The sequence below is a fragment of the Branchiostoma lanceolatum genome, chromosome 4 (assembly GCF_035083965.1).
Source record: "Branchiostoma lanceolatum isolate klBraLanc5 chromosome 4, klBraLanc5.hap2, whole genome shotgun sequence".
In the NCBI taxonomy this organism is placed as follows: Eukaryota; Metazoa; Chordata; class Leptocardii; order Amphioxiformes; family Branchiostomatidae; genus Branchiostoma; species Branchiostoma lanceolatum.
In genome coordinates, this window is record NC_089725.1 from 2,477,796 (window position 1) to 2,500,405 (window position 22,610).

Below are 22,610 nucleotides of genomic sequence, written 5' to 3' on the forward strand. Positions count from 1 at the left end.
TACCTCACTTAATATTACTGGGTGTCGCCTGCAAAGTAATGATCACAATGATTTGAATTTTGGCGGACATTAATAAAAGCCTTTATAGTTTAAGATTACTAAGTATTCCCAAAAATCTAAGTTGCGCACCTTATTTCTGGGTGGGGCCGAGGACTTATTGATCACCCCTCGTAGTTCGTAGGAACCATCCCGCTTGAGCTTACAACAGCTACTCCCCTTATACCGTGAATGATATAGCCTGGGTACCATCCCTCGTGATACTACTGGCTCATTCTTTTCCGTTGTTAGCAAGCGAAGAGAATGAGCCAGAGGTAAACTACGGAGGATGATACCCAGTCTATGGATGAAAGTACATGCCTCGAGGGCCTCGGTGCAGGTCATCTATTGTATGACTTAACGTTTAAAAACATCTAAAGGAAAGTAGACAACAAGAGTTAAACATACGCCAGATAAAAGCTAATCGAGTACAGTCAACCTCTTCTCGCTTCGTATAAGAGCGAAGAAGACCTTTATTGTAGCTTTCCTCGTAAATTTGAGACCGCGAGACCGTAGACTGTCGCTTTAACCTTGGAGGCGAGTCTGGCATCAATCGCGCGCGTGCCGCCAGTTCCCTTCTGAGCCACGAAGAGGACCCTAAGTTGTCTTCAGAGATAAATGATTGTTAGCTTACAAAAACATCTTCTACCCCGCGAGTAAACTAACCCCGATGTTTAACACGTGCCGTTTCAATGGAGCATCTTTTTATATAGAACTAGGTCGCAAACTTCTCAGAAATTGCAGCATGAAACGAAATATTCTGTCCTCGTTTGATCATGTTTGTAGAGAAAATAATGTGTTATTTAGTGTAAACGTGTGAATGTTGTCCAACCTTTAAATGACAGAATTTTAAGGACGGGCTATTCATATATCAGGTGGCCCGATCGCAAATTGAATTGACGGATCCGGACTGTCTATCACAATTATCAGTTAAACCAATATTAGCTATTCGACCAATGAGAGAGTACGTGGCTGCAGGCCCGTCAAATATTGTCATTTTTATGTTTTTATTTTGCATTTCTACGTTTGACGGAGTTTGACGGGGCCATAGGATCGGTCTATTGCCTTTTTATATTTCCCTCCATGTACCCTGTATAGGTATGGGGGAAATTGCTGTCGTGTTCTTCTTCTTCTACAAGTAGATGTAAGATGGCAGCTCTATTAATACAGAAACTTATATATTTCACTTACGGTAAATACTACAGATGTGATATTGCAGGTGTAGGTAGCTTTACCAGAGGTGAATACAACGGAATGTGTGTTATACTAATTTGGGCTTCATTTGCATGATTTATGCAGAATCTTCATATTTCCCTCACGGCACATGCAACAGATGTCATATTGGAGATGTAGGTAGCTTTAGGAAATGTGAACACATTGGTCTGCGTGTTATGAGGACCTAATTTGCATAATGGAGAAACGTCATATTTCATACTTCATTTATTAATGGGAGGGAAATATCCGCATTTTCTCGAAAATGTCACCTTTCTAGTTCAGGTTGAGGTCATGAGAGCTGACGGTGTGAAGTTAGTCTGTGCCGGTCAGAAACGATTCTAAGTGATGGCTGGCGACAGGTACAGCTAGACTGCTGCAAATGTAGGTAAATGGTAAAACAACATCGTAGGGAAAAGATGGGGGTCCTACCCTGTTTAAGACCTTACGACTTTTATGTTATGCTTGGGTCCCAATTGGAAAAAGGGGTCCCGCTGGGTAGTTGACGGGCTATTTTGGGGCCCGGCCGGGACCCCGAATACTTTTAGCCCGGACTTAAAATCAACGCGGGGGCTCGGTAACAAAAAGACGCCGTGAGCTAACCGGCACCAAAAGTAGGGTACAGAATTGGAAGGGCTACAATGTCTGAATCAGATCAAGTCTTTAAGCCTCCGTCACAAATGAAGAATTTAGCTCGGCCGACTTGTCGGCGAGCTCCAAATGGCGATTTTCGGGCGAAGTACGACCGACGTCCTGTCGATTCTACGGGCTTCGGGCGAATTTTCGGAGCTCGGCCGACGTTCGCGTGTCACTGGAAGCTGCGCTTAAATTCAGCGAGGCCTCGGCGACGATTTTTGAACTCGCACAGCTCGTCAACAGTTTGCCCGTAGCTCGCCCGAGCAACGCCCGGCGCTCGGCCAATATTCGGGCGGGCATCCGAGGATTTTAGACCCGATTTTTGGTCGGTCGGAGGTCGCCCGAACTCTTCGGCCTCGTGCGAGCCTCGCACGGGCTTTGTACAATAATCGGATGACCGTCGTCAGTGTTCCGGCCGACTCATGAAAAGTAAGGCGTGCTTCGGGCGAGCGTTGTGCAGGTGTCGATGGAGCTTGGACGGGCCTCGGCCGAACTCTTTCTTGTTTATAGATAAAAGAAAACGACAGTTTGGTTTATAACATAAAATGATAAATAATACTGTAATATCAACTAATACTCATATCAACTTGTCAAAGATTGCTGCCAATTTGTTCTAATGAGAGACAATTCAATGCAAAGTTAAATTTTCATTGAAATAAATTTACCATGCATAAAATGTGAACACCGAAGACAATGCTTCCTGTTTAGGGGTGGGTACCGGTACAGAAAATTCAGGTCCGGGCCAGGTCCAGGTCCAGAGGGTCAGGTCCAGGTCCGGACCTGTACCTGTACCTGATTAAAGTAGTGTCGCAATACATCATATTTTGGAGAGCGAGACACAAGTAAAGGTCTCTGTGAGTTCTACAAATTATGTTCAAATGGTATATTAGAATAAAGTGATTATTCTCGGTGCACACTAATGTGCACTCGCCGGCTGTTGCCTAACTACATGAAACCACGACTCGTTAAATCTGCTTATTTTGAGTTAGACCGGTTATGTGTTACCGCCTGCTGGTAGCCTGGTACTGTGAATTGTCTAATCGGTCCATAGGCCGGTCCACTGTTTTTAACTGGACCGGTTTTTTTGGACCGGTCCATAAGAAAATACCGGTTTTGTACCGGTACACGGTACCGGTACCCACCCCTATTCCTGTTCCTTTTTTGGTATAAGTTTGGATGTTTCAATTTATATATCAATGAACTGGGGCTTGACTTTTGAGGCTTGACTTGACTTCCTGAGTTTTTCCTCCACAAAATGACTAGTTGAAAGTCCACTGAGTCATTATAGATCTATGTTTGTCTGGCGAGGCACGCCCAGGCGTCGGCAGGGCGTTGATAGGCTTATCAAGGGTCGGCCGAAGCTCGGACGGCGTTCGCCCGAGCTTTGGTCGATTTCCGTTTGGTGAAAATGTTTGGATCGGGGTTAAACGACTGATCTGTTGACTTTAGTATTTGGATCGGTCTATAACAAAATCCCTGTTTATGTTATTATTTTCAGTGTGCCCACCCACTTCACTCGTGCCCTACAGATTTGCCACAACTCAGAAAGTAAAGTTGGTCCAGATTTGAGATTGTTACCAGGTCAGTTGATTCTGACTTCGTCCGTGTCCAAGAGATGGTACCGTCTTATGTGGGATTTATGATTATTAGTGTTCGATGGACGTCGCCCGAGCTCCGTTCAATTTGTGACGGGGCAGGTTTTCAGCGAAAAATACGGTCGACGCTCGGGCGAATTTGAAATTCGGAGAGCTTCCGGCGATCTACAAAATCGGCCGATGCTCGCATGAATTGTGACGCCGGCTTTACGACACGTGAAACTGCAGAGGTCTGACCTGATTATAATTACGAGCGTGGCGTCGAATGTCCGAGTGGCTAAGCTTTCGGAAACGAGATCGAGAGGTCACGGGTTCGATTCTTAGCTGGACATCGTGTCCTTGGGAAAGGCACTTAACACGACTTTCCTTACTTCACCCAGGTGTAAAATGGGTACCTGACTTTGGTTTGGGAGATACTAGTAAAAGGCGGTGGAAGGAGAGCGATGGGCTCCGCCTTCCAATACCGTGCCCCAGACACTGTGGATATCAACCCACTACCCCTACGGCCTCAAAAAAGGCTATGGGACCTTTAGCTTTACCTGATTATAATTACGAACGAATGCCTGCGTTAACGGTGAACTCAAACCCGTCCCACGAGGGACATTCGTTGGGAACAACTACTTTGAACTACTGAAACTCGGTCAAAGTAAATTTAGCAGCAGCTCACGGGCACCATTTGATGCTTGGGCCAGATTTTCAAAATCGCAATTTGCGGGAACGAAAAGTACCATATAAAAGACAGCAATGCACACTAAACTGAGCAGAATTTGTGTCTTTTTCTTGGTATACACTTCTATTTTTCGTTCCTGCAGGTTGGGTAGTGGTTCGGAAATGTGACTCTAGCATAATTACTCTTCACAATTTACCTCGACAGTATATCAAACATGGACCACATGGTCTGCTTCTAGAACCGCGTTCTCGTGTTTCGTCTGAGTCTGACCTCTGTGGAACCCGACAGACGCAGGAACGACGGGTAGGGGGAAGTTGTTCTTTGCCATGTCTACTCAAGTTCATCTCAGCAGACACCTAGGTGTTGTTGTGAGGACGTTTGTAGTAAATTGCAAAATGTGACATACCGGCGTTCGAACTTTGTTTGAGTTTTCATCTGGCTGTTCCCCGTTAGTTGGAAACATCGGAGAGAAATCTTGTTACCTTCGCCGAGAAGGTTATGTTTTGCACAGCATTCGTGTGTGTGCCCTTCTGTATACACGATAACTGGAGAATTGCCTGAATGGATTGTCTTCATACTTGGTAGGTAGGTAGGTAGGTAGGTAGAAGCCTAGAATCCAAACCTATCAAAGCTCCCGCATTTGCGGAGAGGAGACTCGGGAGCTATAATAGGTTTGGATTCCAGGCTAGGTCATCTTGAGACCTCAAAATGATTAGATTTTGGGCCCCTTAGCGGCTTTCTGTGGTACTGCAGCGGAACTTCCGGTTTTGATATCTCGTGTTCTGGACATGCTATGGTTATGATTTTTTTAAGTGGTAGATACACTGTACATTTAGCTCTTGTGAGGGAGAGTAAGTCATGTAGGTTTGGAACTGCATGGAGCCGATTTACATAATCTATGAGGTAATGCTACAATAGCCTTCTTTGCTAAGGTAAGACTCTCATACTTTGAACAAGTCGTGTTAGTTGGGGAGTCCTAGTAGAGGAGATGATCAACTGACATAATTCATGCAAATGAGGTTCTTATTTGCATAATAAGTGGGAAACATTTATGATATGCCACTCGGAAAGGTTAACATCAGTCGGGAAAGGTATAATAGGGTCGTGGAAATATTAGGTGAATGAATAAATGAGTCAATTGAATACCTTCGTTACACATTTTGCCACCGTTTTTAAAGAACCCACCACACTTATCGAAAAGAGTTCATCCCGGCGGTGTGAGTGGATCAATTAAATCTGTCCAGATATGCAGCTTGTACTGTTCAGTCAAATCTGGTGCGTTTCGCCAGAGGCGAGTGTCTGCTAGATTTTTGTTCTGTAAAACTCAACAGTGTTCGCTAAATTTTTGTTCTGATAAACTCAATATTCAACACTATCTGCTTCAGGCTCCGGCCTGCTCGGCAAACAGTCCACAGATCCCCTGGCAGGAGAGGGCTCCTTGTCTGGAGGCGTCACCGTGGTGGGACAGCAGAACGTGCGCGGGATGTGCTACGCGGACATCAAGGGTCGGCAGTGCGTGGATCCCCTCGGGGGACAGGCGAGGGTGACGCAGGCGGAATGCTGCAAGACGTTCGGCAAAGGCTGGGGAGACTCCTGCTTCATGTGTCCACATATGTTAGGTATGTATGTTGCGACCGTCGTACGATCGTCGTGCCATCGTCGTACAATCGTCGCACGATCGTCGTACGATCGCAAACCTAAGGAATTCTTGGGATAGTAGTAGTAGTACATACGTCGTAGGAAAACTCTGCTGTCTTGTTACGAAGAAGGCTGTCTTAGTTCCAAGTCGGCGGTTGGGTCTGTCACAACCTGCTTGAAAGATCAAAAATCGTACGGCGGCCTACGACGAACGTGACTGCGCTGTAAGGTTACGTGCTGGCTAAATTGCTCGAACACTGCAGTCAACTTGGTATCAATATTGTAACCTGCTATCAATTATTCTGTCAATAAATCAAATTGATTCGTTATTGCTGATCAATTTATCATGCACCTTTCGGATTAAGTATTTATGCAAATGTTATCAAAACATTTATACATTCACACGTCTCCTTACGTTATTTACGTGGAGCATGTTTATTTCCGGCAGGACAAGTTGATGGTTGCCCAGCCGGTCATCAGAGGAACCAGACGACAGGGGCTTGCGCTGGTAACTTATATCCTTCCTTCTTGCGGTATGCACCACTAGATACCGAGGTGAATTTATTAGTTTTATTCACTGAACGATAAAGCCTTTATTCACATTTCACTGCTTTAACGGCTCGTCTATAGATTGTCAAGCCCTCTGGTTGGTTCAAGAAAGCAAGATGAATCGTCCCGGAAGGGAATGAGTGGTAAGAGACAGTTGTTTGGAAACCACTTGGGCCAGGACCACCAACGAGCACAATTTCAAAACTATAACATCCGCTCTGATGTTATGGTCTGTGTAGCAGAAGTAGATAGGACTAGCGTTAAAATGTCACGGAAGTGAGAGATAAAAAGAAAGGGTCATAAGAGTTGCCACAGTTCACGGCTGTGATTCCTTTCATTCAACAAGAGCAAGGGGGAGTACTTCTGAGATTTGTTGTGTGTGTAGAATATGTGTACAGAGGTGATACCTGAAGGGCACCGAAAGTGGGCCAACAATGGTAATTCATATTCTCCAAGCAGAAGTTTCGGTCGAGTGGGGTAGGAGTGTCCGCCGGGATTTTTAACGTTCCCTTCCTTCTTTCTCAAGGGAGAGAAACGTTAGCAAGATTGGCAACATAAAAGATGTTGCCATGGCGACAGTGGTCTCTGTTAATGTTTTAATTTTTTAACCCACATGCAAATAAGGACCTCGCATAAATCATATCAGTTGATCACCTTCTCTACCCAAATAACACAAGTTGTCCAGTATACTAGTAAGAAAGTCTTGTTTTCACAAAAAGGGATATCGTACCAATTCCTCATAAATCATGCAAATGCAAATGCAAAATTTGTGTCCAATAGTGGCCACATTTACTTAACTTCCAAATGGTGAAAGAATAAGAACCCCATCATTTACCATTATGGATTTATAGTATTATGTCATTAATTATGCAAATTAAGTAGTAATTTTGATAATTGATATCTATCGATATTTATCTCTTTCTAAGTTACATATGTCATTTATTAACTTTCCTCATTAATTATGCAAATCAAATATGGATTTGCATAATAAGCATATAATTATGTAAATCATCACTTAAGCTATCTTTACACTAAAATTATGATGATCCGTCAGCCCCTTCTTGCGTTATTCTCTTTCAAAGTTTGAGACAAAATCAGCTGCTGCCGTCCCAAAAAAAAGTTGCTAGGGGGTCCAAATCTACAGGACCCATTTTCCCAAGAAAGAGCTATCCGCCACTAAAAAATCATAACCACAGCATGTTCAGAACGAGATAAAAGTCCCGGACACTCCTATCCCACTCGACCGAAACCCCTGCTTGGAGAATAGGTAATTCACGACGATAAGTCTACTGCAAATGTTGAATATTTTTGGTTTTCGCGGTAACCTATTCACCGCGAACTTTAAACACCGCGAAAATGTTTGCTGTCTTCTGCCTGCCTAACCTATCGTTTCAACCGCGAACCAAAAATTACTACAGACCATTTTCTCCCTACTACGAAATCAAATCCCCGAAATTAAATTTAAAGGCATTTTCAGTACTGCAAATTAGTCTCTACCAGACTGACCGCGCCGGCTATAGGGAACATTTGCCGGGGGACTTTGGCCATTGAGGGTAACATTCGTAGCAATATTGGACCCTCTCTCCGTAGCCGACTCCCATCATACAATTGACTCTATTTGGCCAATTTCTACCATTTTCCCAGCGACCCGCGGAGGCTGGTAAAGCCTACTGCAAATAGCGTTTGTAGAAAGCTGTGCCCACAGAGTTTGTGGTGATGGCACCATGTCATACGGCAAAATCGTTCTTGTCGAGTGTATACCAGAAGGAAAACATCAATGGGACCCAAAGTTGTTTTCTAGCCTTGAATTAGTGAATAAAACTGTTCTATCACAAGCGTATCTACTTCTGTGAGTGAGTTGAAAGTGGGTCATACGATAAGTTGAACGGAAGGTTTACAGCAAAGGACGCTAGTAGAAATTTGTGCGCGTCAGAATTTGTGGCGGTGGCACTATGGCCAAAGTGTACAGCAGAGTCGAGTGTACAGCAGAAAAGGAAAACAAGTGAATGGCATGGGACTCAAACTTTTTTTCTAACCTTGAAGTGTATCAAACTGTACTATATGCTGTATCCGGTTGTGTATTGCAGCAACAACTTGTGAGCCCTTTTACGACCCTTTTACTTGTAATAAGCCTTTTGGGTAAGAATTTGTGATGTTCACACTCATTTTTTTCAATCGCGATTGAAGTATAATCGCGATTGAATCGATCCGATCGCGATTGATTTTTTCAGTGTGAACGCTCCCGATCGCGATTGGATCGATCCGATCGCGATTGTTTCTCCTCCGGAGGTAGTTTGAGGAGGATCAATCGCGATCGGATCCAATCCAATCCTATCAAATTTTGAGTGTGAACGCAACTACGATTCATTCCATCGCGATTGGCGTGTATTTCGGCTTGTTCCGGGGGTGGGAATCACCAATCGTCGCCTCGTTCACGCTCCCAGATTGTCCTGTCTACAGCTCTTGCCGCGTTCATTACCTGTATTACAGCTAGGCTAATATACAAAAGCCTTCGTCGTTCACGCCTTCTCGCGATCATAGCCCGCCGATTGCCTTCCCTTCCACGGCTACAAAACATTCTCCAAAAGTTGGTGGACTCCCGCCATTTTGTAGCAAGCGACGCCAAACCGTTGACCTCAACCTATGACCTCAAGTAATAAGCGTGCCTCAATCGTGCTTCAATCGCGATCGGATCACGGCGTACTTTAATCCACTTGGCGAAAAGCAGTGTGAACGCAAAAGTTTCTTTGCGTTCGATCGGATCGAACAATCGCGATTATACTTCAATCGCGATTGAACTGTACTGTACCATAGAATTGTTTCAAACACGAGCTAAAACACAGCGAAAACCTCATTTCCGGCCTTCTACCGCGAAAAAAACACAACAGATTTTAGCCTGATATCATTGGGTTATTTTCAATATCATACTTAAACTAATCACTGTACTACTATTGTTTGAACCGCAAACTTTAAGGCATACACAACCCCACAAGTGGGTGTTATTTGTAAGAAACCACATCTTTATGAATACAAAATCGACCAAATTTGTAAACATTATTAACGAATGGACAAATAAATGAACCATTTATAATCCAGGAATTGAGTGGTGTCCCTTCATGATGACCCATGGGGTGTGATGCATGATGCCGGCCACCATCCCTTAATTGCTGAAGTTCCTAATCAATTTTTGGGTCAACGCAATAGAAGAAGTAAGTTGCTAAGGGTGGAAATTGATGAACATCTATTCACACAAACGCTACAAACAGTACTTTCAACATCGGATCGGACCTAGATTTCCTAACAGGCGCCAATTTTTGTGAGGGCCTTTTTTTTCAAGTCTTAAGTATGGGTTTCAATGGGATGATTGACAAAGATCAAAGTCCATTTTTGACCCAAAGCAAGTGGAAAATACAGTTACTAAGGCTATAAGCTGACAAACAAGTATCCAGAAACACATTGCCCAAGGTTTCTTAAGAGTCGCCAAGTTGACGTTTTTCCCATGGTTGTTCGCGATATAACATGTTACACCTGGCTGTAATTGATATGAAGGGTACTCGGGGGGTTATAGAATGTTGAGGCTGTATAATGCAACTGCTGCCTAATACAGGTTTAAGGTCAAGTTGCCAATACAATTACGTTCTTGGGTTCAGAAAAATAATATCAAATCGAACCAGAAAACTCTCTGCTGGTCTTGTGTATGGCTTTAAAACACTGGTAAAATCTCATTTCCACTTCTTTATTCAAGATTCAATTCCCGCGAAAAAAACACACAACAGATCCTGGTGTGATGTTGTTGAATATCATTTTCAGACATTGATGAATGCAAGGCGTTCCCAGGGCTGTGTGAGAACGGGCGGTGTACGAACAACCCGGGCAGTTTCCACTGCAGCTGTCGTGTGGGCTACATGTTGGACGCGACCGGCACCAGATGTATCGGTGTGTAGCTCCTGTTCCTTATAGAGGCAAATGAGTTTAAGATGTCCTCGAAACGCCATCATTCAGCAAAACATTTTTTTCAATTTTATTCAATTGGGAAATAGTGAACACTCAGTATCGGAGGCACTGTGACTTTTTCCATGAATAGTAATAACTTTATTGCACAACAATTGTACAAGGTACAAAGTATGACATCTACTGGTACTTAAGTAAAGTTCTATAAGGCGAATCTACCTAATATAAGAGTGTATAGTATGGGATCATGAGCTTTTACAATCATTGAAAGAATTTCTAACGTCTAGACATTCTTTGATATATTTTCCTATGTAAACCATGCAGGGGTTGTTAAAACGTTATGTCAATATGTAGTTAGAATTGCTATTTAAGTTCATTTAGATATATTCTGGTATATAAGATGATAGCCGTGTACATAGTGAATTACGTACATCAGAATATTTCGGACATACAATCAAAAAGTGATATTCGTCTTCAATCAACTTTGGACAAAATGGACACTCTGGTCGATAGGAACTTTTGGAATCTCCCGGTTTCTATTCTTAATTTGTGAGTTTTGTGATTGCCCTACGTACGTCAAGTCTCTTTATGTTTGAGAGGTAATTTTTTTGCTTTTAATACTTGTTCAAGAGAGAAAGAAAGGAAAGTTTGGAATTGTTTTGAATAGCACAATACCAATTTTCTACTTTAAAATCTTGTAGACGTTGTCGTAACTGAGAAGACTTCGGGTTCAGCCATATATGTCCAAAGCCGTTGTAGTTGAGGATAATTTTCACGTGGACAATCCAATCATGTTCTCCGACTAGAACAGTATTGTATGCCTCCCGAAGTAGAGCATCTTCGAGAGTCCATCGTGGGCAATGAAAGCACCTTAGTAAAAGTTTCCTTGCACAATGATATGGTTGCAAAGACGCCATATGTGACATGGTTACATGGGTGTAAGGTTGCATGGTTAGGTCAGGGCACCGAAGAACAACATATCCCAGTCACCGTCAAAGCAATGAAAAATCCATCGGCTACCAAGAGCATGGATTGATTTTACAGCCAGGGCTATCCAACTAGCCGGAGGCTATTACAAAGAGCTAGCCTTTAACTGAACAATATACATCATACAATACAACTTGGTTGCAATGAACAACCGTATAGGCGTTTGCAAAACACGATTTAAAAGGTACTAATACAGATTAAGCAAAGTGAAAACGGCCTGGGTTAACAAGCGTAATATATGTGATAAAAAGCAACTTTGTAAAGCAAAAAAGCTACCTGGCATGATCAATATCGGTATATACGGTATGTACACTGTTTGACAAAATCTATGTCTATATCTGACCTCTTACATGTGTGAGGAAAACTCGATGACTTCTCACAGTCGTCATGTATTCAGGAAAAATAACATATCTTTGATGATACAATTGAAATCGTGCTGGTGACATTTTTTTGCTTCTTATAACAGCGGAAATGCGGGGACGCTGTTACAAAGAGATGTCAAACAGAGGGCAGTGTGGAGTAGACCTGACCGGACTGGCCATCACCAAACACGTGTGCTGTTGCACCATCGGAGAGAGCTGGGGGGCTCGGTGCGAGAGATGCCCCGATCCCAACTCACGTGAGTAGAGTTTATCATCTCAGTCAAACAGCATTCAGATATGTGAAATCAAATGCAGCGTTGTCACAACGGTCGGGAATGCTACAGTGAAGAAACGACAGATTAGTGTTCCTATGATATCGATTAGTGTTCCGTGTAACGTTATGGCACATGTCCCGACAGACTCATTATGCCATCCAAGTAAAACGCGATTGACATTCCTTGCGCACGTACGAGTACGTCCTTGTTGTATAACGTAAGTCTAAAATAGCGATTCTGATTGATAAACGCCGGGTTGTGTTTGATAATCTTTCAACCAGAAATCACATGTTTCCACGGTTAGATTATAATATGTCTTGTGCAGCCGAGTTTCATGTAGGGGTAAGCTGCCTCAGAGGTCATAAGAGACGAAACGACAACAGGGGTTTGACATGGATAACAGAATTATCTGTACACAACCGAATGTTTTATTCACACCGACGTTTCAGTGGCCACGGGGCGATGCCGCTGACTGCTACACTTTTCACTGCAGCTATAGGTGTCGCTGCTTACAGATGCGGTCCCAAACGTTTTATTCTAGAAACGTAAAGTATACCAATCAGAATTCACTGCCCTGAGGACAGTGACAGATGGTCGCCGAAACGTCGGTGTGATTAAAACACTTGGTTTTAATCTAAAAATTAAAGAATTTTGTCATCCAGTGACTGCCAACCTGATGAAACTATGCACTGAGGAGTTTTACATGTTCTGCGTGCTGGAGAAAAATTTGAAGCCATTCAAAGATAGAAAATACAATTTGCAGTTTACTACACATTGTTGCCTGTCGTTTTCTGTTCACGTCAGAAAACTTCAAATGGCTGTGTCCTGGAGGCCTGGGCTTTCAGAGGAGAACAAGGTACGTCGGTGGGCGGACAGACGAACAGACCAGAACAGATCAAGGTAACATAACCTTACCAATTATCGTCCAATTTACCAAAAACGTATTTCTTTTAAAACTGCACGGACAGAGCGAAATGTTTAACCATGGAAAGAAATATCAACTCTTCTTAAAAGAAAATGCATGGTCTGTAGTTTTTTCTCCGCCTGTTTAACGCCGTGCGAGCATGTATTTATGCTGAGGTCTATGATGAAGAATTGTGTTACTCCGATTATCGTCCACTTCCATTGGTGCGGGGGTCGCTGGGTTATATCAAACCTTCTACATGTAGTATGAGTTTTCAACCTCAAATCGCCATGGCTAGTTTGAATGTCAAAGGAATGGTTAACGTCGGCTACTTTTGATAGATATCGTGTAAGTTAGAAAAACATGATGAATTACGCGGTGTCGAATTGCCTATGAAATGCATCATGCATGACGCTTCCATGCAACTTGCTGTTACTGGTTCATAGTTTATTCTGTTATGTTGCTGGACGTAAACCTATTTCATTGTTTTGTATAAAGACGAGTCATGACTCAGGCCGTACTTATGCCGTTCTTTAGTGCTAGTGCTCATGAGAACTAGCTTTGGCAAAACACAACTCGGCATGTGGACATGACCCAAAGTAGACGACAACTGGTAGCGCACGATAACTGGTAGCGTTGCGTTAACCAAAGCATTTTACGTTTGGTCGTTTTTTCACGGAGCTTTAGATTATCATTATCATATGCTATACACATCTAATTGGCATATAACGATTCTGCAAAAATACCAAACACTACTGATAGTTGATAATGTCAGAGGGGCGGCACCCGTCTTTCGGAAGCCGGGAGGTAAAAGACGGTGCCATGTTCGAGGGGGCTAGCAACCCAAAAAATATACCCTGCTACTGAAACAGCAAGGGAACTACATTGTAGCTTTATAGGCACTGCAAGGGTCTGAATGAACAAGCAAAAACCTGCGACATTCTTATGTGCGATTCTCAGTCGCATGAGAGTGGGAACAATATAAGGATCACTTAACTTCAGAAGGAGCTACTTGACACGTTACCAAGATTGGGTCGCGGCCTACTTTGCTAACAAGTCTGTCAACTATTTCCCTTCCTCCCCGACACCTTTTGGCACCCCGTGACATCGTCTGCATCACGGGTTTCACGCAAATTGTTTCCACCTTGAAGAACTAATTGTCTGAAGCTACCGGAAAATAGAGTTCATCTAGAGGACATCAGCTGATGTCAACTAAAGGGTACGTATGTAGTTTTGGAGATGACACGGGTCAGAGAAGCGAGTTGATTAATGTTGTCATCTTACAGAAGCCATTATGCTCTAGGTGAAAGATCAACTAAAAGTCAAGGTCGTAGAGAAGCCTTACAAGGTGGCTATCTTTCTTTAGTTGATAACGTCTTGCAGGTGTATTCTCCCGTCATCGGGAAAAAAACTAAGGCCACGCTGACTTAATTATATGGATGACATGCGCGCACGCATCAATCTTAGCCCATTCCTAACAAACAGTTTGCAACCATACTGAAAATTGTACCAAGAAGCTTCAGAATGAGCAAATATATGCCGTAGTGTGCAAAAAATATCGGAAAACGAATACTATAGCCATTCAATGCCTCTTTACCTATCGTATTACGTGCTGATTTTGGCGTAAACTTACTCCTTGCCCAAGATATATTTCGAGCCCTAATCCAAATTTTCCAAAGTCTTCCAAGAAAATTTGAAGAAAAAAATCACTATTTTTTCCTACTGTGTTCTATTTAATAAGTTCTGTCATATTTAAAACCACCCTGACCACTTAGATTTCACAACGAAGGTAACTTTGTTTTTGCCCAACTTTTAATTTTTTGTACGCATTAACGCTGGTATCAATTTTGCAGCGTCCATGAGATGTCATCCATATAATCAAATCAGTATGAGAGATATGATGGACCGGGCACTCTTGATCTGAGGCTTTGATTCTGAAGTTTGATAATCGAGTCTGGAATGCCTTGTGGTTCGTGAGAGTGGAATCGTATGTGACAGAGTGTACTGTTGGGAGAAAAAACAAACAAGGCTGTTAGGTACTGATTGCCAAACTGCTAGTTAACAGCCTATCCTGGCGTTTGTTCGAATTTTGGATATACGATGTCGCATGCTGTGGACCAATAGTCTTGGATTACTGCTTCCTTATAAAGTTTGGTGACATTGCAAATCTCATTGCCATCGGCCGAATGAAATCCTTCGGCAAGAAAATAGCGGAGAAGCGCAACGGAGTCTTGCACCTTGATATCTACTGACAATTAGTTGATCGTGAAGGCTTGTACATGCGCCCAAAGTTCAATCAAGTGATTGGAAACTATTCTCCACAGATTAGAATCAGACTATTCATAGATGTCTCGGTGTGACAGTCATTGTCACCAGGTACTCAAGCTGTGCAGTAACTTTAATTAAGATTGACAGAAAGCTGAGTCCATGTGCCCCTGGCACAATAGCCTGTTAGTCGTTCAGAACATAGCACTGAGGCACACCTGCAGGGTCTCTCATCATTAGGACCAACAGATCTTGTTAGTTTTAACATGATTATACCACTGCTTTGCACGCTATTTTCCCAAGGTCGGAAAGACGACGTACACTTTATTCACAGGCTTGTAAACCTGGTACTATATTTCAGCCACTGTATTGTGACATTTCAAATGGTAACGTATGTAAGGGCCCTGTCACACTTGTGCGTATATGCAAGTCCGCATGAGTTGCGTATTGAAAAGAAAAATTGGTTTAGGTTAAGCTTGCCGCCGAATAAATTATTTCTTTGGTCCGATGACTAGGCAGCACAACGGTGGGTCAACGTAGAAAACAGCCTCTTCCCTGCAAACTTTACATAAACCAAAAAAACAAGAGTTCCACGACCTCATATCTCCATGAACAATCCTATTCATGCAAATGACTTATACATTTGCATAATATATGCTTGGTCACAAACACCTTTATCTAACTTACACATGTTGCAATATTAACAGTCCTATAATTTTCCAATTAGATGAATTATGGTGTTTTGCATTAATTATTCAAATTAGGCATGTATTTGCATAATTGGTATCTGTTGATGCTCCACCTGCTACCTGCAATCTAAGTATCATATTGACAGTCCTATAATTTTCCAATTAGATGAGATATGGCGTTGTGCATTAATTATGCAAATAAGGAATATATTTGCATAATTGGTATCTGTTGATAATCCACTTTCCATTAACTACATACATTACATGTATTTGAGTCTGATAATGGAAAACATTTAAAATATAGATTTTTCTCATTAGTTATGCAAATTAAGTCCTAAATAACATAATTTGTACTTCATTATGTACATCTCTGTCTAAGCTACCTGTATACTAAATATCATGGAAATCCATCGTTCCTTTGCTGAGTTATTCTCCTTAGAAGATTTTCAAGATAACGCCACTGCAGTTCCAGAGCAAGCTGCTAGGGGGCCCAAACCCAACCCACGTCTTTATTACACCACAAGCTATCTGCCACCAAAAAATCAAGACCATAGCATGTCCAGGTCAAGAGATACAAAAATGGAATTTCTGGTGCAGTACCAAGGTCACATACCAGGGGGCCCAAAATCGACCTTGAATTTCGGCTTCACAACACCTGCCCACATACCAAATATCATCGTAATCCATCAAGAGGTTCCTGAGTTATGCTGACTGGAGTGGTGCGGAAACACAAACAAACAGACAGACACACAGACACACCCAAAACTATATCTCCATTTTTCATGGAGATAAAAATGTTCGTGCGCACCTCATACGCACTTGTATATACGCACAAGTGTGACAGGGCCTTAACGTAGCGCTACTCATTACGTAACGTGGCGTCGTGTGGCGTAATGGATAGAACATTCGACTGTCAAATAAGTGGACCCGAGTTCAATCCCGGGCTGCCCCCAAACATGTCTGGACATGCGCCCCGACGTTGTGCCTTTAACACTACTCGAGCACTTAAAGACCCCAGTAAAACTATATAAATACGGGATAATATAAACTAAGAGCTTCAGTATGCGTCTGGCAGCCGTACAGTGCACATCAGTGGAGGCCTGGCTGAGAAAGTTTGCCATGTACAAGTTACTCTTCAAGTCATGTTTGAAATCTATAGATAACATATAAGAATTTGAAGTATGGCTACACGTAAAGAAGTTAGCTTGAAGGACAGTTAGCCAAGAAATAAAGTAATGAAACACTGGCTTGCAATTTAGTTTGAGACATTGGCTAGCTACGTACTGTTCTACAGAGCCCCAGTCTATGCTGGTTACAACAACAAGAAGATGCAAAAAATCCCAAGTCATATTTCTAGACACACAACTACCTGAGGCTAATGTGGGGAAGACATTGGAAATTTATATCCATTTAGACACTCTAACACAACGTTGACAGGGTCGATTTGACAGTTTGAAAATTTGAACAGGGTTGACTTCCTCCAAACTGAAAGTTGTAGATAAGCATTGTCTTGATCCAAGGGATCTTATCTGATTAAAACTTCATTGGATTATGTGACTTTTTGATAGATACCTGGGCCATTCTGCATGGTTTGATATTGTTCATAGAAAAAACAGTACGGAAAAAAGTTTGAATTCTCTGACAGTTATTATGGTAACCTGCACACGTAAAAGAACCCACCACACCTTTCTAAAAAGAGTAGGGGTATGCCCCGGTGTGCGATGGTCCAAATACTTCTGTCTTGAGTTGGTGATTCACTACAAATCACCCGGATGGAGGCCTGGCGAACCTCCGTCTCGTATCAGCCATACGGTGATTTACACCATTCACCCGGACGGGAGTTTTTTTCAAGTCTTAAGTCCATTTTTGACCCAAAGCAAGTGGAAAATACAGTTACTAAGGCTATAAGTTAACAAACAAGTATCCAGAAACAAAAAAGCTAAACCCAAGGTTTCTTAAAAGCCGCCAAGTTGAACTTTGTCCAATGGTTGTTCGCGATATAACATTTTACACCTGGCTGTAATTGATCAGAAGGGTACTCGGGGGGGGGGGGGATCAAAATGTTGGTGCTTTGTAATGCAACTGCTGTCTAGTCCAGGTTCAAGGTTAAGTTGCCAATACAATTACGTTCTTGGATTCAGAAAAATATCATCAGCCGAACCAGAACACTCTCCTCAGGTCTTGTCTATGGCTTAAGCAATCATCACACAAGAAATGATTGATCAACAATCTGGATGTTCATACTTGCATGACATATATCTTTGTATGTTGTGTACAACTGTATCTGTATCTGTGTATCCGGCGTAACACACCAGGTTCCCAGGCACGCGGCGCGGAAGCAGCTGGTTATATCACACTGAACGATCGACCTGTCACACCTAACATTTGCACCATGATCGAACTGTAAGCGTTGTCTAAAGCTATCTTATGAGGATGCTCCTATAGCACTTGGTGGAAACGATGTGATGTAAGGAGTGTGTTTTTTCAATCTAACAGTGGTGGACTTTGACGAGTGTTCGACTATAGTGAACATCTGCCAGCACGGAAGATGTTTCAACACCATCGGTTCCTACTACTGCCTCTGCAACCCGGGCTACCGACTGGAGGGCTCAAGGACGAGATGCGTAGGTGAGAGATGGATAGATATAGACTTTGGCATTTCAGTGGTTCTCAGCATGAAAACCTTCCCAAGCAATCACCGTCTTTGCTTGGTAAACTGTTTTTCATTAGGTTTGTCATTGAAAGGTTACGAGACTGAACCTGGCTAGGGTTAATGAGACCAGGCGTGGGGAGTGCTCTCCTCGTGCCAGTTGGCACATAACTAATCCTCGCTGTGATAGTAGTATATCGTAGAGCAGAGTTGTTTTCCTTCAATTTGGTGTATACTTAGGTCATGTACACTATATGTGTTTGTACAGTATATAAGTAGAGACTTAATTCGGAAGATCCATAAAAGTAAGTTACCGTGGATCCATTGGCTGAAACAGTCTATCACCAGACTGTCCCCAACTGTCCTGAAGATCAGACATTGGCTATACTCCGACTTTCATTTTGTTGTGCACTTATGATACCATGCATGTGGGAGGATTTTATTTGGACTATCAATCTATGAATTCAATAAGACGCCAACCATGTAATCGTGTAGCTTTGTTTTATTCCATCTGACCCTTACCTCTATATCTACCCTCAGGAGAAGCGGCCTGCAGGCCGATTTGAGCATTTCGTGAATAGATCAAACAAACTAATGTTGAAGATATGGGCCATGTTGAGCCACAAGGGAGAATGAAGTTGTGGTGACGCAAAGTCAATTTGTTCTTATTGTCCATTGGAGGTTTCATATGGAAAAAAAATCAACATGTCTAATTGAGTCAAGAAGGGAAATTATTTCATTTCTGTATTTGCATTAGTCCCATAAATATGAAGAAAAAAATGTTTCCCGTTTTCAGCCATACCAACGCGGAAGAACTGTGAAACTACAGCCGGCTTGTGTCCGAATGGGAGATGCATCAACTTCCGTAACTCCTATGTCTGCAATTGTGACTCCGGTTATCAGTACGATCCTCAGGAAAAAGCTTGTGTCGGTGAGTTGATCCTTTTCACATTCAAGCCCTTCCCACAACTTTGCCCCTGAACACTCCCCAACCAAGATCGCCGCTGGTTGGGAGTTGCTTGAATTCTATCCTATTCTAGCTCCAGTTCGCTCTGAGCGTAACCAAGCTGAATATAAGCAGACGACTTTTAAAGACTAGGAACAACTTTGCTGACCACCCCACACTCACAGATGACTTTCCTAACGACTAACTCCCGACCATGACTGGTCTGGTTGGGAGGCCATGGTCGACTACGTGTGATAGGGTGGATATAAAATTCAATCTAAAAAAGGCTTTGGCTTTTCTGACGGAATGAGTCACCAACAATGTATCAGCCAGTCTCACTGTAACCTCCACACATAGTTTCCCTTTCGTAGTATATAGTCTAACTAGGTTACGGTCGTTACGCCATCTCCTCCCAACTGAGCACGATGATGATGATCCACTGCATTCTGTAGAAACAACCTCTGGCTACATTCAGTCTTTCTTCAACTGAGCATACGTCCCGTATAATAATGTCCCTGTCCTTTCTAAATCCTGGGCATCTGAGTTGAAGATGTTTTCTTTTGTTGCAGAAAGTGCTCGAAGTATCTGCGAAACGGTGCTGAATCTGTGTCCGAACGGGAGATGCCGACCTAGTGGGAACAGCTACACGTGCGTGTGTAACCCAGGGTACAAAGTGGACGACGTCAGGAAAACTTGTGTTGGTGAGACTTTTGACATTATGGGCACACTGCAGTCATATGTTTTCTCGTACAATGTTACAATGTTACCGTAGCACTCAAAATTTTGTATACATAATTCATAACGTTGTTTTATTTCACAAAAACTCCGTATGACTTATTACTATATTAGTTTAGCCATAGACACTACTTCTTGCCTCTCCACATTACATGACTTACTCTTTTTCATACAAGCATTGCACACAATATGTGTATGCATGTGCAATGGTGTATCAATAAAATGATGTTGTTTTCGTAAGAACGCAACCTCTGAAAACTAACGTGGAAATACATGTGTCTTACTGCTAAGTTCTCTTTCATTCAGCGGAGCGCACCGCCAGTGTCTGTGAGACCAGGCCGGGCCTGTGTAGAAACGGTCGGTGCGTGAACAGCCATGGCTCGTACCTGTGCATGTGCAACTCTGGGTACAGACAGGACCTGGGCGGGAGAGCGTGCGTAGGTGAGGGTGTGTTCGGTACTTCAGTACACTATCAGTATCAGCTGCGATGGGGATGTCTCTGTAGCTCACCTGTTAGCAGCCTCACAGTTGAGCTTCTGTAACTGAGAGACCCCGGTTCAATCATGGGAAGGGCATCTCGGTTGGGGCTTCACCCGTCTTTCAGCCCGGGGACGTAAAATGGGGGTTCCGTGTTCGAGGGGGCCTCGAGTACGTTAACAGGAGAACGGCTATCAACCCTTCCCCGTAACAATGTGCCCTGCTACTGAAGCAGCAATAAAACTACGATAGATCTAAAACTACGTTTTCGTTGACATTAGTTGGGCTATGCTATGATATCTTCTTGGAACTTATTTTCTTTTCCGAAATGTGCTTATCAAATAATAAAAAGTCTTTTTTTTTACACAACCAAGAGATTTATTCCACCCTCGTTTCGGTGACCATCTGTCACCTTCTTCAACGCAATTCTGACTGGTTCACATAGCAATCTCTTGGTTGTGTAAAAAAAAGAGCCTTTTTATTCAGTGACTTACCAACCTGATGAACCTATTCACGGATGTGCTAATCAAATGTGTTGTTACAGACATTAACGAATGTAGCTACCGGAACGGCAGGTGTCACCACGGCACCTGCGTCAACACGGAAGGGAGCTTTACCTGCAGCTGTGACGACGGTTACAAGTTGTCCCCGGACCGAAAGAGCTGTATAGGTAAGTAGTCCTCAAGGTCGAACAGAATAAAAGTGCCAAGGTCATCCGCCAAGAGGGCTGTCAATGAAGACAAGATGTAGCTCTCCCTGGTACAGACAGCTGAAACAAATTTCACCTTTGCTACCAGTTGGCATCAGCTACGAAATGCTGACTCCTTAAGTCCAAAAAGGTGTCATACAGCCTTAAGCTATTTAAGGGAATTGAATTTATTGGTACCCATGTTGGCAATGCTTCTTATGGCATCTCTGGATGTCTTCTTTTTCATGCCTTTCGACGTAAACATCGGCTCGATGACCCCTGTCCTTTGGGCAGAGTGCCTATACCTATCAAAACATTGTCCACCCACCCACAGTTGCCACAACATGTCAATGATGACTGATGCGTATGAGACAGACACATCAAGGATGTTACATGTATTTGAGTCTGATAATGGAAGACACTGCAAATATAAATTTGACTGATTAGCTATGCAAATTAAGTCCCAATTAGCATAATTTGCATCTATGTCTAAGCTACCTGCATACTAAGTATATTGACAGTCCTATAATTTTCCAATTAGATGAGATGTGGTGTTTGGCATTGATTATGCAAATAAGGAATTTATTTGCATAATTGGAATCTGTTGATGATCCACTTTCCATAAACTACATACGTTACATGTATTTGAGTCTGATAATGGAAAACACTACAAATAAAGATTTTCCTCATTAGCTATGCAAATTAAGTCCAAATTAGCATAATTTGCACTTTATTGTGTACATCTCTATCTAAGCTACCTGCATACTAGATATCATGGAAATTCGTTGTTCCCTTGTTCAGTTATTCTCCTTAGAAGATTTTCACAAAAACGCCCCTGCAGTTCCAGAGGAAGCTGCTAGGGGGCCCAAACCTACACCACTTCTTTATTACATCACAAGCTATGTGCCACCCAAAAATCAAGACCACAGCGCGTCCAGGTCAAAAGATACAAAAATTGAAGTTCTTCTGCAGTACCAAGGTCACATACCAGGTGGCCCAAAATCGACCTTGAATGTCGGCTTCACAACACCCGCCCACATGCCAAATATCATTGTAATCCGTCGAGAGGCTCTTGAGTTACGCTGACTTGAGTGGTGCGGAAACACAAACAGACAAACAGACACACCCAAAACTATATCTCCATTTTTCATGGAGATAATTATCATTTCGATGGTGAAAGACAGGTGGTAATGCTAGAAAGCGAAGCTGTGTAACTTCCTAATTCATATTGTGCAGTACAGCCTCTCTTGATCTCTCTTGAATTTTCATGTCGTTGAATTTTCAAACAGGCTGTGACAGAACCGACCACCGGCAAAGATCTAAGAGTCTAAGACAGCATTTTTTG

At 42.7% G+C, this 22,610-nt stretch overlaps 1 protein-coding gene across 2 annotated transcripts in view; it reads left to right on the plus strand.

Annotated features, from left to right (window-relative positions):
- Positions 1-22,610, plus strand: part of LOC136432224 (latent-transforming growth factor beta-binding protein 1-like) — a 49,500-nt gene that overhangs the window by 7,919 nt on the left and 18,971 nt on the right. For both annotated transcript variants that reach the window (XM_066423283.1, XM_066423285.1), the window contains exons 4-13: positions 5,535-5,768; positions 6,236-6,295; positions 10,147-10,272; positions 11,741-11,893; positions 12,716-12,811; positions 18,266-18,397; positions 19,216-19,350; positions 19,935-20,066; positions 20,407-20,541; positions 21,122-21,247. In XM_066423283.1, the coding sequence (XP_066279380.1) occupies positions 5,535-5,768; positions 6,236-6,295; positions 10,147-10,272; positions 11,741-11,893; positions 12,716-12,811; positions 18,266-18,397; positions 19,216-19,350; positions 19,935-20,066; positions 20,407-20,541; positions 21,122-21,247 (1,329 nt within the window). The remainder of the gene's footprint in view (positions 1-5,534; positions 5,769-6,235; positions 6,296-10,146; positions 10,273-11,740; positions 11,894-12,715; positions 12,812-18,265; positions 18,398-19,215; positions 19,351-19,934; positions 20,067-20,406; positions 20,542-21,121; positions 21,248-22,610) is intronic.